Source organism: Cotesia glomerata, linkage group LG3 (genome assembly GCF_020080835.1).
Source record: "Cotesia glomerata isolate CgM1 linkage group LG3, MPM_Cglom_v2.3, whole genome shotgun sequence".
Lineage (NCBI taxonomy): Eukaryota > Metazoa > Arthropoda > Insecta > Hymenoptera > Braconidae > Cotesia > Cotesia glomerata.
Genome location: NC_058160.1, coordinates 20,937,464 through 20,950,717, shown reverse-complemented (window position 1 = coordinate 20,950,717; position 13,254 = coordinate 20,937,464). Strand labels below are relative to the sequence as shown.

The 13,254-nt window shown below is 34.5% G+C and overlaps 1 protein-coding gene across 1 annotated transcript; it reads right to left on the bottom strand.

Moving 5' to 3' along the window:
• Positions 1 to 2,408: 2,408 nt before the first annotated feature.
• LOC123261558 (sepiapterin reductase-like) lies at positions 2,409 to 8,482 on the bottom strand. The gene is made up of 3 exons (XM_044723208.1): positions 8,230 to 8,482; positions 2,805 to 3,109; positions 2,409 to 2,708 (listed from the first exon to the last, which is right to left on the bottom strand). The coding sequence occupies exons 1-3, from the start codon at positions 8,465 to 8,467 to the stop codon at positions 2,424 to 2,426; spliced, it is 828 nt and encodes a 275-aa protein (XP_044579143.1). The 5' UTR covers positions 8,468 to 8,482; the 3' UTR covers positions 2,409 to 2,423.
• Between the last annotated feature and the right edge of the window lie 4,772 nt (positions 8,483 to 13,254).

Here is a 13,254-nt window from a genome sequence, read left to right as displayed (position 1 = left end):
CCAGCCTTAATGGATAGCATCGTAGCGGAGCTTTTCCCCAAACACCCGCCGCGGGAGAAGAAACACTACACTAAAAACAACGCCCTTCACAACTAAGGAACTACAAGACGCGGCCAAGTCACTCAAAACAGGAAAGGCACCTGGACCTGATGGCATCCCGGCATCGGTGATCAAGATTATAGCCCTGGAATACCCAGACTTACTCCTGAACACCTACAACGCATGCTTGGCAACTGGCACCTTTTCCGCGGTCTGGAAACGGCAGAGATTGGTTCTCTTAGACAAAGGTAAGGGAACCCCCATAACACCTTCGTCGTTTAGACCACTCTGTATGCTAGACATTGCTGGAAAACTGCTCGAGAAGCTCATACAGGGGAGACTTCGCGACGACATCGACCGTGCTGGAGGTTTTGCCACCAACCAGCATGGCTTCCGGAAAGGTCATTCGACAGTCGGAGCGATCAAGAAAGTCATAAAGACAGCAACACAAGCATGGTCTGGTAGCCTCAAAGCTCGTAAAGTATGTCTTCTCCTCACGCTAGATGTCAAAAACGCATTCAACAGCGCAAATTGGGGAGACATTTTAGACGCTCTGGAGCACAAGTTTGACGCGGAGCCAGAAAATCTGGCACTAGTCGACAACTACCTTGACGATAGAAAGCTAATAGTGGAAACTACTGAAGGCCCACAAGAATACGCCATAACGGCTGGCGTGCCGCAAGGCTCAATAATGGGGCCTGATCTATGGAACGCAGACTACGACGAGCTTCTTGAAATCCCGTTGTCAGAGCAAGTAAGGCTAACAGGCTTTGCAGACGACGTTGCAGCCACTATAGTGGCGGACAGCGTGGAAGAGGCCGAACTACTAGTTCGGGAAACCATCGACACCGTCGAGACTTGGCTCGATAAGCATCACCTGAAACTCTCCAAACAGAAAACCGAGATGGTCGTTTTGACCCGTCAAAAATGGTTTCCAAAACCATTCGCTATGGACATGGGAGGAACAACGCTGACGTCAACAAGGGCCCTGCGGTATCTAGGGGTAATGATAGACGAGAAACTATCTTTCCGTGAACACCTCGACAGTGCATGCAAGAAAGCCAGCAAGACTGTGTCTAGCCTAGCACGAATTATGACCAACACCATGGGACCAAGAACAAAAAAGAGAAGAGTTCTTCTAGAAGCAGTCCACTCGGTACTGCTTTATGGAGCGGAGATATGGGCAGACATATTAAAGCAGAAGACCTACCGGCGAAAGATCGCAGCAGTACAGCGGCGAGGCGCTCTCAGGGTTGCCTGCGCCTACCGCACAGTTTCCGAAGCGGCTGTATTGGTCATTGCAGGAGCCGCGCCCATCGACCTATTAGCGTTCGAAAGAGCAAAACTCTATGACGCTAAAGACAGTGATGATAACATGAAGGACGCAAGAACGAGGATAAAGGCGGAAACGCAGCAAGAGTGGCAGGACCGATGGACATCGGGAGAGACGGGCAGATGGACGGCGCGCCTGATCCCAAACATCAACGTCTGGCTCTCTCGGAAGCACGGGGATACGGACTTCTTCCTGACCCAGCTATTGACGGGACATGGGCAGTTCAATGCCTATCTTTTCAAGATGGGTTTGCACAGCACACCAACGTGCAAATACTGCCCGGATAAAATCGACGACTCCGAACACACATTCTTCGAGTGTGCTCGATGGAAGGACTACAGAAGAAACACTGAAGAGATCATAGGCACCAGGCTCTCCCCCTCAAGCCTGGTGACCTATATGATCAAACAAGAGGAAAACTGGTCAGCTGTTGCAGTTTATGCACAGCACCTCCTGAAAGACAAAATCGCAGAAAGGGACCAGTAGCCAGGAGTAGGCGTCGTGAGACGCAGCACGACTGGATTGAAGTAATGCTAACGCGGTTCCAATCCAGTCCTCCCCGTACCATACCATCTAGGGGAGAGGGGAAGAGGAATGTTTTTTTTAGTGGGTAAAAATCTCCACACTACCGACTATCGATATCTGCCGGAAGATGGGCGGCAGAGTTAACGATACCGGTGTCTTTTGAAGATCTTTTTTCGTACCTCTTTACAAAAAAAAAAACACACACACACACACACACACACACACACACAAACATACGGACATCATCGCGAAAACAATCAGGGAAGCTTCCTAGGACCTCAAAACTGATCTCGTCAAGATCTGATGAGAACTCGATTTTTGAAAACCGGGGTAAAACCAATAACTTCCCGATTTTTGAAAATTTTCAATTTTCTTAGCGGGAAGTTAAAAAATAATAGTTTTATGAGATTATTCCAAAATTAATTTTTAAAATAATTTTAATTTTTTAAAAAGAAATTTTTATTTTTCTCTAATAGTTGATTGAAGAATGGAAATGTAATTAATTAGTTTCTTTTAATTTTTATTATTATATGATATGCAACTTTTGACCTGTCAAAAGTATTGTAGAAGTTATTGGATCATAGTAATCGATGAAGTCGCCTGACTTATACTTTTGACCCCGTATAATTTCAACAAGACGATCAGCTACTTGATTCGGCGTTAATATTAATCCTGCAAGTCGTGATATCATTGAAAAAATAGGCAGTTCTACAGTTCTTCTTATTCCATCTAGCTGTTTCAACAAATCAGTTTGAGTGAGATATGGAGAATAATTCAAAACGCTGACTTCTGGAAACTCTTTAGCAAAGACCTGAGAACCAAATCCCATTTTTAAGAAATCATATTTTTTAATGTTACAATTAGTAAACTGATGGAAGATAATTTCAAAAATAAACCTAATAATTACCTTAAAATACATTTCACGTGCAGCTTTTGCAGAACAATAATATGCACCTGACTTTGCAGGCAATTTAGAGGCAATAGAAGTCATATTAATAACTAACTTTTTAGCTTTAACTTTGTGATTGAATATTTCCATGAATACTGAGTTTAAAACAGCTGATGAAAATACATTCAAATCATACATTTTTTTCCAAACACGAAAATCATTCATTTCATCGGTCAACTGACTTAAATCACCAGTTGATCCAACATTATGGATAATAATAGCACTATCATATTCTTCCGGATTGATACGTTTCCGAATCATATCTGAAAAAGATAAATTCTTTTTAAACAAAAAAGGCCATTCGGAAGGGGAAATGGCAGTAAATTTCATAATAAATAAAAAAAATTAGAAAAACGGTTGACCCTGAAGGCCATCCCTGCAACTTCCCGCTAATTCCATGCCTAGGCGCTTAAAATTGCACTTATGACGTTTTTGAGCTCTTCGAGCTCAAAAATACAATTTATGTGTTATTTTGAGCTCTCCGAGCCCAAAGAGATAGCTTTGCTATACTTTTGAGCTCTTCAAGCTGAAAAGTCTTATCAAAATTCGATGAAACACGATTTTTCTAATTTTCAAACTGCTGTAACTTTTTTATAAATCAACCGATTTTCACGCGGTAAGCGGCGATCGATGTAATTTTTTGAGATCTATAAATAATTTTGAACAAAAAAATTGATCTGATGAAAAATTTCGGAGTTATTACAAAAAAATACTTTTTTCGATTTTTTTTGACAACAATATCTCACGAACGCATCAACCGATTTTGGCGCTCTATATGGCGATCGATGCAAATTTTCAAGGTTAAGAGCTGAGTAGTTTTTGAAGTTGATCCGTTCAGCCAATTCGGAGATATTTAAAAAAAAATAAAAAAAAAAACAATTTTTTTTGTCACTTTTTTCACTTTTTTTTCAATTTTTTGAAATCTACTGGTCCGAATCGGTTCCAACTTACAGGAAATCTAAGTTTGGCGAAGCCCTTTCGAATGACATCAACCGCAATGAAATCGGTCAAGCCGTTCAAAAGTTACGAGAGGTTTACACACACACACACACACACACACACACACACACACACACACACACACACACACACACACACACACACACACACACACACAGACGTACGGACATCATCGTGAAAATAGTCGGGAAAGCTTCCTAGGACCTCGAAACGTCGAGATCCGATGAAAACTCGATTTTCGAAAAACGGGGTCAAACCAATAACTTCCCGATTTTTGAAAATTCTCAATTTTCTTAGCGGGAAGTTAAAAATTAAGAAAACAGTTGACCCTAAAGGCCATTTCTATAACTTATTGCTAATTGCGTACCTAAGCGCTTAAAATTACACTTATGACGTTTTCGAGCTCTTCGAGCTCAAAAATATAATTTATGTTATCTTGTGCTCTCCGAGCTCAAAGACTTAGCTGTTCTATGCTTTTGAGCTTCTTGAGCTCAAAAGTCTAATAGAAGTTTAATAAAATACCATTCTTACAATTTTTATTAGATTTCATAGAAATCTAATTATTGCATTTGTCGTCATGGCGGAAGTTTCGAAAAATTTTGCTATTTTCTGACTCAGTTCGTCGAGCTGATTCAGAAAATATATATGGTTCAAAAGTTTATATATATATATATAACGCAGCTTGTCCGGATGATAGCGTCTCTAATTCATAATGGATCTTCTCCAAACTCAACATACTTAATTTTTAAACCAATACCAAGATCAAGTTCAAAGATTAGCTTAATTGGTCAAGTACACGGAAAGAACAATAACCCACTGTAAATCCTCGTATAGTATACTCCGTGGTATTTGTAGTGAAAAAAAATTTCAGACTATAGTCAATATCCGTCAAAGTATTCTAAATTATTTTTGGACTGTACTTAGTGAAGTCTCCAATTTAATCGATTAATTTTTCTGGTTATATCGCGTAAAACTTTACGGGATATAATCTGAAAAATTATTCCGTGTAAATTAAATTATACTCTGTTGAAATTTGGATTATGCCCACGGTGACTCCGCCAATTTTTTTTCTAGCGCCTGCGCACTTAGCATTATCATATCTATTATGTATTTTAAATATTAGGTTAGTCAAATATTGTTTTAAATAATTATTACATACATCAAAAACATTTAAGGAGCATTAAAGCACAATTTTTCCGATAGTTTGGGGTTAAAAAATTTTTTTTTCTTTTCTTAGATTCTTCGAACTTAAAAATGTTAGGCTAAGAAAAAAATATTTTTACATATCAAAATATATAAATAGTCACACACTCATATAATTCACTGATTATATTTTAATTAATGTCCAATATGCTGATTGACTATAACTCACAAATTATAAACAGCACTTTACGCGCAGGCCAAAGAAAAAAAAATGGCGGAGTCACCGTGGGCATAATCCAAATTTTAACCGAGTATAATTTAATTTACACGAAATAATTTTTCAGATTATATCCCGTGAAGTTTTACGCGATATAACCAGAAAAATTAATCGATTAAATCGGAGACTTTACTGAGTACAGTCCAAAAATAATTTAGTATACTTTGAAGGATATTGACTATAGTCTGTAACGTCCACGTTTTCAAAAATTATAAAAATATCTATAACTAATTTGTCCCCGGCTCGAAATTTGCTCGCCGGAGTCCAGGGTCATAAACGGGGATTACATTATCAATAACAAAATATAAACAAAACACTTCATTTTAAATAAATCAAAGAAAAAGGAAAACCTCTTTATTGGCCTGATCATGTTAATAAACGATATAAACAATATAAACAAATTAAACAATATATTAGAACACTCTTTTCACACGTATTCGCGGTTCAAAATCGCGAACTAACTGTCAAGAGCTGGTTCCCCGCTTCCCCAGGAGACTAGCCGTCACCCCTGGGCCTAAACCTCTACCCCGAGAGCGAATGGAGAGTGTCCTCTTCGCCCCCACCTACACGGCTTATGACCACCTACCGTACCTCAGCTAAAGGCTTCGGCATGGGGAGAAGCACTTTCATCCGGTCGGTTCATGATACTTACCTGGGCCTTGGTCAGACTCCAGGTAGAGTATCATCCTCTGGAATTACTTGGTGAAGAGTATTCGCCCGAGTAATTCTCCCGAGAAAGAACTGCTGCTTTTTCTATCGAGCCAAATTTTGGCGTTTATCATTTTTCCCCCAACTCTCTTGTAACGAACCGGAAGGGTCGTTTTAGACACCTGTCTGGTGCCCTCGAACTAGCATTCAAAAATAATTATTTATTATTTTAATCGTAATTTCCTTCATTTTCTATCCATTCGTCTCGCCAAATTCTAAGTTTTTATTTTCGAAACTCAATTCTTTATTATTTTAATCGTAATTTCCTTCATTCTCTATCCATTCGTTTCGTCAAATTCACAATTCTTTATTATTTTAATCGCAATTTCTTTCATTATATATCCATTCGTTGATTTTCCATACTAAATTGTCCTCGGGACTTATAAAATCTTCGCTTACCTAAATTATTTCTTACAAAATAATAATCGTCATTTCTTTCATTTTATATCCATTCATCACTTTCCCATACTAAATCTTGTTCGGAACTTAGAATAAATTGCCCAGTCTTTTAATTTCTTTTACAATTAATTCGCTCGGCTTCGTAATAATTTCTCACACGCTTAATTTCTTAATTTAATCATACCTTCGGTAACAATAATATAAAATTATTAACTAAATAAATACTATAATTAAATAATAATCGCCGCACTAATAACAATAATTGTTTCTATTAATTTTTAAGTAATTAACAAAAAATAAACTAAAATACTCAAATACAAAAAGTAAAATCTGGGTCATAAGTCTGAAATTTTTTTTCACTACAAATACCACGGAGTATACTATACGAGGATGTACAGTGGGTTATTGTTCTTTCCGTGTACCACGGAGTATACTATACGAGGTTGTACAGTGAGTTATTGTTCTTTCCGTGTAGTTCAGAAATTACAAGGCTTCAAAATTTTCAAAATCGTAAAAATTCATATTTTGGCAGTTTCTTTCGCGGATAACTTTTTAATAAAATAACATCGCATTTTTGTTAATTGCATTTTAAAGCCCTTTAAACGAGCTTTAATTTTCATGTCATTTTATTCTCCTAAACTGAAAATAACCTATTCATTTGAAGATATTTAATGAAATTTTACTATTGCATACGTTTTAACTTGAGAAGAAGAGATTCCATCAATGTGATTGAAGTACTGATTGAAGTTTTGAATTTTTTGATACATTTTATGTAATATTACATTGTTATTGCTTAAACTTAATTCTTCTTTGTCAAGCACAAATTTTTGTAAAACAGTAATAGCAGTTGAGAGCTTCACTGGCCATTGGTATTACAAATTGTTCATCATTTTCTTGTTCATTGTGATTTTCAACCATCGTTTCATGATTTTGAATATCCTCTAGAATTTTCCGATCACTCATTTACGAGCATACAGCTACCTCGAAGTCTACCTCAATAAATTCGTCTATCTCTAAAGTTGTCAAATATGGCATGAGCGTTTGTCCTAACTGTACCAGACACACATAATTTTTTGCATTTGTTGAAAAATTTGTGATGTCATAAATATAATTACTGAAAAACAAATACAGACACGATTACAAGTGCAAAAGCATGTCTTAGACGTTATAAACGATGCTTTTATTCGAAAAGATGATTCAACCATATAACAACAAATCGCTCATAACGACCGTGCACTGGTCTCCGCCGTTGAGTTATAAAAATAGTAAATCTTTGTCACGAATTTACTTACAACAATTGTCTCTTAGGCAGCAGGAAAAAAGTCATTATAAGGTTTCTACAATTTAACTTTACATGTAGTTATGTAGTTAAAGTATTAAGAATTTTACATGCATTTTATTTTTGCTGATCACTTAAGCGATTAATTGTTCTTATTGCGAGATCGCGGAAATGTAAAAGATTCAAATGATTGCATTTTTCAAACACTTGATGTGTGAAAAATAAATAAGGCTCATCTTTAAATAGAATTCGTAAAAGATTTGTAAAATTAATTTTCTATAAAAATTTTAGGTGACTGAGAAAATTTTAATAAACGGAAAAATTCGTCGCATTTGATGCTAGGCAGATTTCTTCACTTGTGAGACCTGTAATTTCTTTAACTGAAACTTTCAATGCTCATTTTATATATATTTTTTTGGATAAAAGGTACATGCCAATTCAATGGAATTTGGAATCTGTGCAAGTCAAAACGATACTCTAATTAAATTTTTCAAAAGTTCCGCCATGAGGATCGATACAATAGTTAGATTTTTATGAAATCTACTGAAAGTATGAACAAGTAGTCAACAAAATCGGACATCAATGTCTTTTATATAATGATAAAATACTGAAATTACCTTCTAACTGATCTGCTTGTATTATAGACAAATCCATACTAACGTAATCAACATTGACACGATTGCTCATTTTACTAACTGTTTCTTGCAATCCAGTTTCATTACGCGCTATCAGTAAAAAGTGCGAATTGCGTTCTGCTATTTGAGAAAATGTAATAGCGAATTCACGGCCAATTCCTTTACTTGCGCCAGTTATCAACACAAATATTTGACCAATCAAGAAAAACTCTGGGCCCATTTTAACTAAATTGATAAGCTTAGTAAGCCGTTAATACATTTATTAACAAGTATAACTTTTTTCAAGAGAATATAATACTTCCATTGAGATATTTATGAAAACATTGACTTTTGCCTGTTTTACATACATCATTGTAATGCAAGTAAAAATAACATTTTTATTCAAATTGAAATCGTTTTATAATTGAGTTATCTTCCAAAACAATATTTAAACATGATTAAATTATAAAAGTAAGTAATCATTAAAAAATGTATAATAAGGTTGATGATTTTATCAAATTTGGATTAAAAGTCTTATCGAAATGTGCAATCATAAGTCTGTAACTCATTTATTGCAATAATTTAAATATCATCCAAATTATTATTCATTCATCAATTTGCAAAACCATTTGGTTGAATATTTTAAATTTACTCTCCAATCCGAGCTTTACTTGATGTTAAAACTTATGGCTAAATTCTAGTAGTAAAATTGTACATTTTTATTTCAACAATTAATAATCAATTTTTATACAATTGTTATTCAGTGAAGACTTGTCAGAATTTGACGTTTAGTTAATCTCAACTATATTGAAGATGACTTTTTGTAGTTATTCGCTGGCTATCTAGGTATATCGTTGATCAGCATTTATAATGTATACAGTTCTTGCGTCGGCTCTTTTAATGCCTATCAACTATTTACCAATTTACCAACGCATCTAGATTGATTTCAAGATGACATCAAAATGAAATATACCCTGATAGCCAGAGTTTCAGACGAATAAAGTTAGTGTCAGATAGTTGCCACCAACTTAAGGGGCAAGGAGACAACTGTACTCCGAATTATTCAACTCTATGCCGACTTTACTTAAAGAGCATCCGTAACTAGAAATTTTTGATATTATGGTGAAGACAACTGTACTCCAAATTACTCAACTCCATACCAACTTTACTCAACAGCAGTCGCTGTAAATGAAAATTTTTTTTTCAATTCGCACTGTATTCAAAGCCAACGGTACTCAATGCAGAGTTTACTCAGCGCTGACTAGATAAATAAACAAGCCTCGGTAAGAACGAATTCAATCAGAGAGAAATGACCATATGGCGCTGTATGGAGATTCCGAAATTATCTTGAAATAATGAAGATAATATTTAAATCAAATGAACTTTGTAATAAATATACACTAGTCATTACTTACTAAATTTTTATGAAAAAAAAAAACTAGTCTATTTCATTATACTTTTATTAATAATTATCAAAATTATGAAATTAGGTTAAAAATATTTTGATATTCATAAAAATATTTTAATTTTTATAATTATTAATGTGAAAAATAATCAGAGCTTAAAATGACTATAGATACTACTTTTATCATTAATATTATGATTTAATAACTATATTTTATGCTACTATAACATTATATACTACTAATAAATAGAAAAAATTTTTGGTCACACAATTTATTTCAACCCTTCGTTGGTCGCGCTTTTTTTAGTTTCTCGCTCGCACTATAGTGAGTCTCTATAGGTTGAGTAGTTGTTAGGCGGCGATTTGCTCATAGCGCGACTAACGAAGGGTTAAAAATTATAGTTTGATTATAAAAATTTTGTAACATGCTGATAATTTAAATAAAGACAATTATATAATAGAAAACATTTAGCGTAGAATGATTATAATACAATAAGACACGTTAATATTTAAAACATAAATTTTACAGAAAAAAAAAACCTGAATTCGGTTCGAGAATAAGTATTTGAAAAAAATTGCTTCCAGAAAAGGATTTTTAAAAATTTGATCTTGTTGAATTAATAATACTAGTTTTATTACCGATTAAAAATTATTAACTTTAATAAATTTAGTTGGTAAAAAAAAACTCTTATTATTGATTCAACACTCTTGGTGTATCCCTTTCAAGTGTCCAGCAAAAATCTGCCATCGTATTAATATTCCAATTTCCTTGATACTTAGTCTCCATTTCATTTATGTCTTGACGAAATCGTTCTTCCTGTTCTTCACTGTAGTCTCCAAGATTTTCAGGAAAGTGGTCAATTCGAAAATCCATTAAGTGTGTAGTTTGAGGTTCATTAAGCGACCTAAATTTTTGTAATTTGTCACCAATTCTTCTTCCCACAAACATAGATAGTAGGGATAAAAAGCAAGAATTAAAAGGGATACACCAAGAGATAATAACAAACAGAAGAAAAATCCACTGCGTAGATCGTTTGAGAACAAAAGAGTACGATACCAACGAAGATCAGTTTGAAATTCGAGAAAATCGTTTTCTTTATTCTAGTTATACGTCATTTTTTTTCAGATATTACGATTTTTTATATTTTCAGATTCTGAACTTGTATTTTATGCGTGAAAAAATACATGAAAAGTATTTATTCATGTTTTATAGATTTTTTTTTCATATTTGTTACTACAATTTTCCCGATTATTTTGGTTTTTTGAGATTTTTTGTAATTTTAAAACGTTAACGGGGCAAAAAAACTTTAGATTGAAACTCAACGGAACAAATTACATGAAAATCATACTCAATCTGAGTTCAAGAAAATTTTTACCAGGCTCACCAGGCTAATTAACTTTTAGATTTAGATTCAGTAAATTGAAATACATAAAAATCATACGTGATCCGGGTCCAAAAAAATTTTTTCATTGCTATGATTGCAGTTTTTTGCCTTTTTTTGAGGTTTTTTGCATTTTACTGAAAACTGGAGGGTGACCGGGCCAAACAGACTTGAAATTCGGATTTGGCGGGTCGAAATATATGTTGGTAGCTAGGTCCGGTCCAAAGTACATTCCACTTTTTTTTTGTGTGCCGGTGTTATTTTTCACATTAATAATTATAAAAATTAAAATATTTTTATGAATATCAAAATATTTTTAACCTGTGAAGAAGGTATTATAAGCGGGGAGGCGGAGGGGTGTCGTGAGCAACGAGAGACGGGGCTCATCGACGGACCGAGCGAGCCATCGCTACCGCGACCGCGTCGACTGCCGTGCCACGGCATTTATGTATATACGTTTAACTTTTGTCATGAGTTTAATTATTTTATTTATAGTTAATTATTATTATTGTAACTATTATTATGTTTAATTGTTTAGTTAAAAGTATTAATGAAAGATTATTAATTTAATTAACGGTTAAAACGTCGTTTGAAATAATTGAAACAATTAATTTGACAAGTTTCGTTTACAACTTTATTATTTGTTTACGGCGATTATTATTAATAATAATAATCTGTATATGATTTTTTTGTTTACAATTATTTCTTTGATTTAAAATTATTTCAAAGGACGACTATTAGAAAAGGGAATTTAGTAGTTTGCCATCGCGCGATAGATGGCGTCGACTGTTCGCTCGTGATAAAAATCGCCGAGCTGATATAAGCGAAACCGCGACGTGATAATTTTTGTTCTTTCAAAGAACAAAAATTTACTTTATCTGAAATAATTAATTGATTAAAATATTTTGAATAAATTCGAAATATCCAATTAATTATTTTTCTAAGTCCCAGGAAATTAAATTAGTATGGGAAATAATTTTAGTAAAATAATTATGTTTGTATGAAATTATTTTTCGACGTTGAAATTATAGGAAAATGTAATTCGATTGAAATCGATGTAATCTGTTGAATCAATTGAATGAATCTGATATTTAATTTTGAAAATATATTTAAAAACTTATAAATTTTCGGGGATTTCCCTAAGTTCGACGGCAAGCGATAGGTGGCGATAATTCACCAATACTTTTCGCTTTTATTAATAATTTTTGGGTTGATAAAGCCCAAAAATTATCCGCCGTTGAGCAACCTTTCTCTGGGTTTAATTTACTTGTCTGGAGACTTCTGGCCAAGGAAATTAAAAGAGGGTTCTCTCTACCTGGTGCGGACTACCACAGGTAAGTGAACTTATCTACCTACGAGTAAAGGCGACTCTCCACCTGGAGGCCTTCAGCCAAAAGGTGGCAACCCCAGCCGAGTAGGTGAGGGAGAGGTGGATTCTATTCACTCTTCCTTTGGGAATCGCGAATTAGGGCCTGCGGGGCGGCACTAGTCACCTGTCAGGAGCTGGGCACCAGAGGGCCGACTGAAGGGGAATTAGCGACGCGTTTTGAAAGGTACGACGGGCGAATGATTTTACCAACGACGGTAATGGAAATTGTAAACGCCGTGTATGTATAGGTTTATTTTGTTTAATCGCCGTTTTCTTTTGTAAAATGTTTAATGTTTTTGTTTATTGAAATAAAGAGGTTTTGTTTGTTAATATTAATTAAATTTCCGAGTTTGATTAATTTCGAAATTACCCTCGTTAGAATCCTGGACTCCGGCGAGCTTAAAATCGAGCCGGGGGTAAAAATTGGTCAAAAAGTACCCGTTACAAACCTAATTTCATAATTTTGATAATTATTAATAAAAGTATAATGAAATATACTAGTTTTTTTTCCACATAAAAATCTAGTAAGTAACGACTAGTGTATATTTATTACAAAGTTCATTTGATTTAAATATTATCTTCATTATTTCAAGATAATTTCGGAATATCCATACAGCGCCATATGGTGATTTCTCTCTGATTGAATTCGTTCTTACCGAGGCTTGCTTATTTATCTAGTCAGCGCTGAGTAAACTCTGCATTGAGTACTGTTGGCTTTGAATACAGTGCGAATTAAAAAAAAATTTTTCATTTACAGCGACTGCTGTTGAGTAAAGTTGGTATGGAGTTGAGTAATTTGGAGTACAGTTGTCTTCACCATAATATCAAAAATTTCCAGTTACGGATGCTCTTTGAGTAAAGTTGGCATAGAG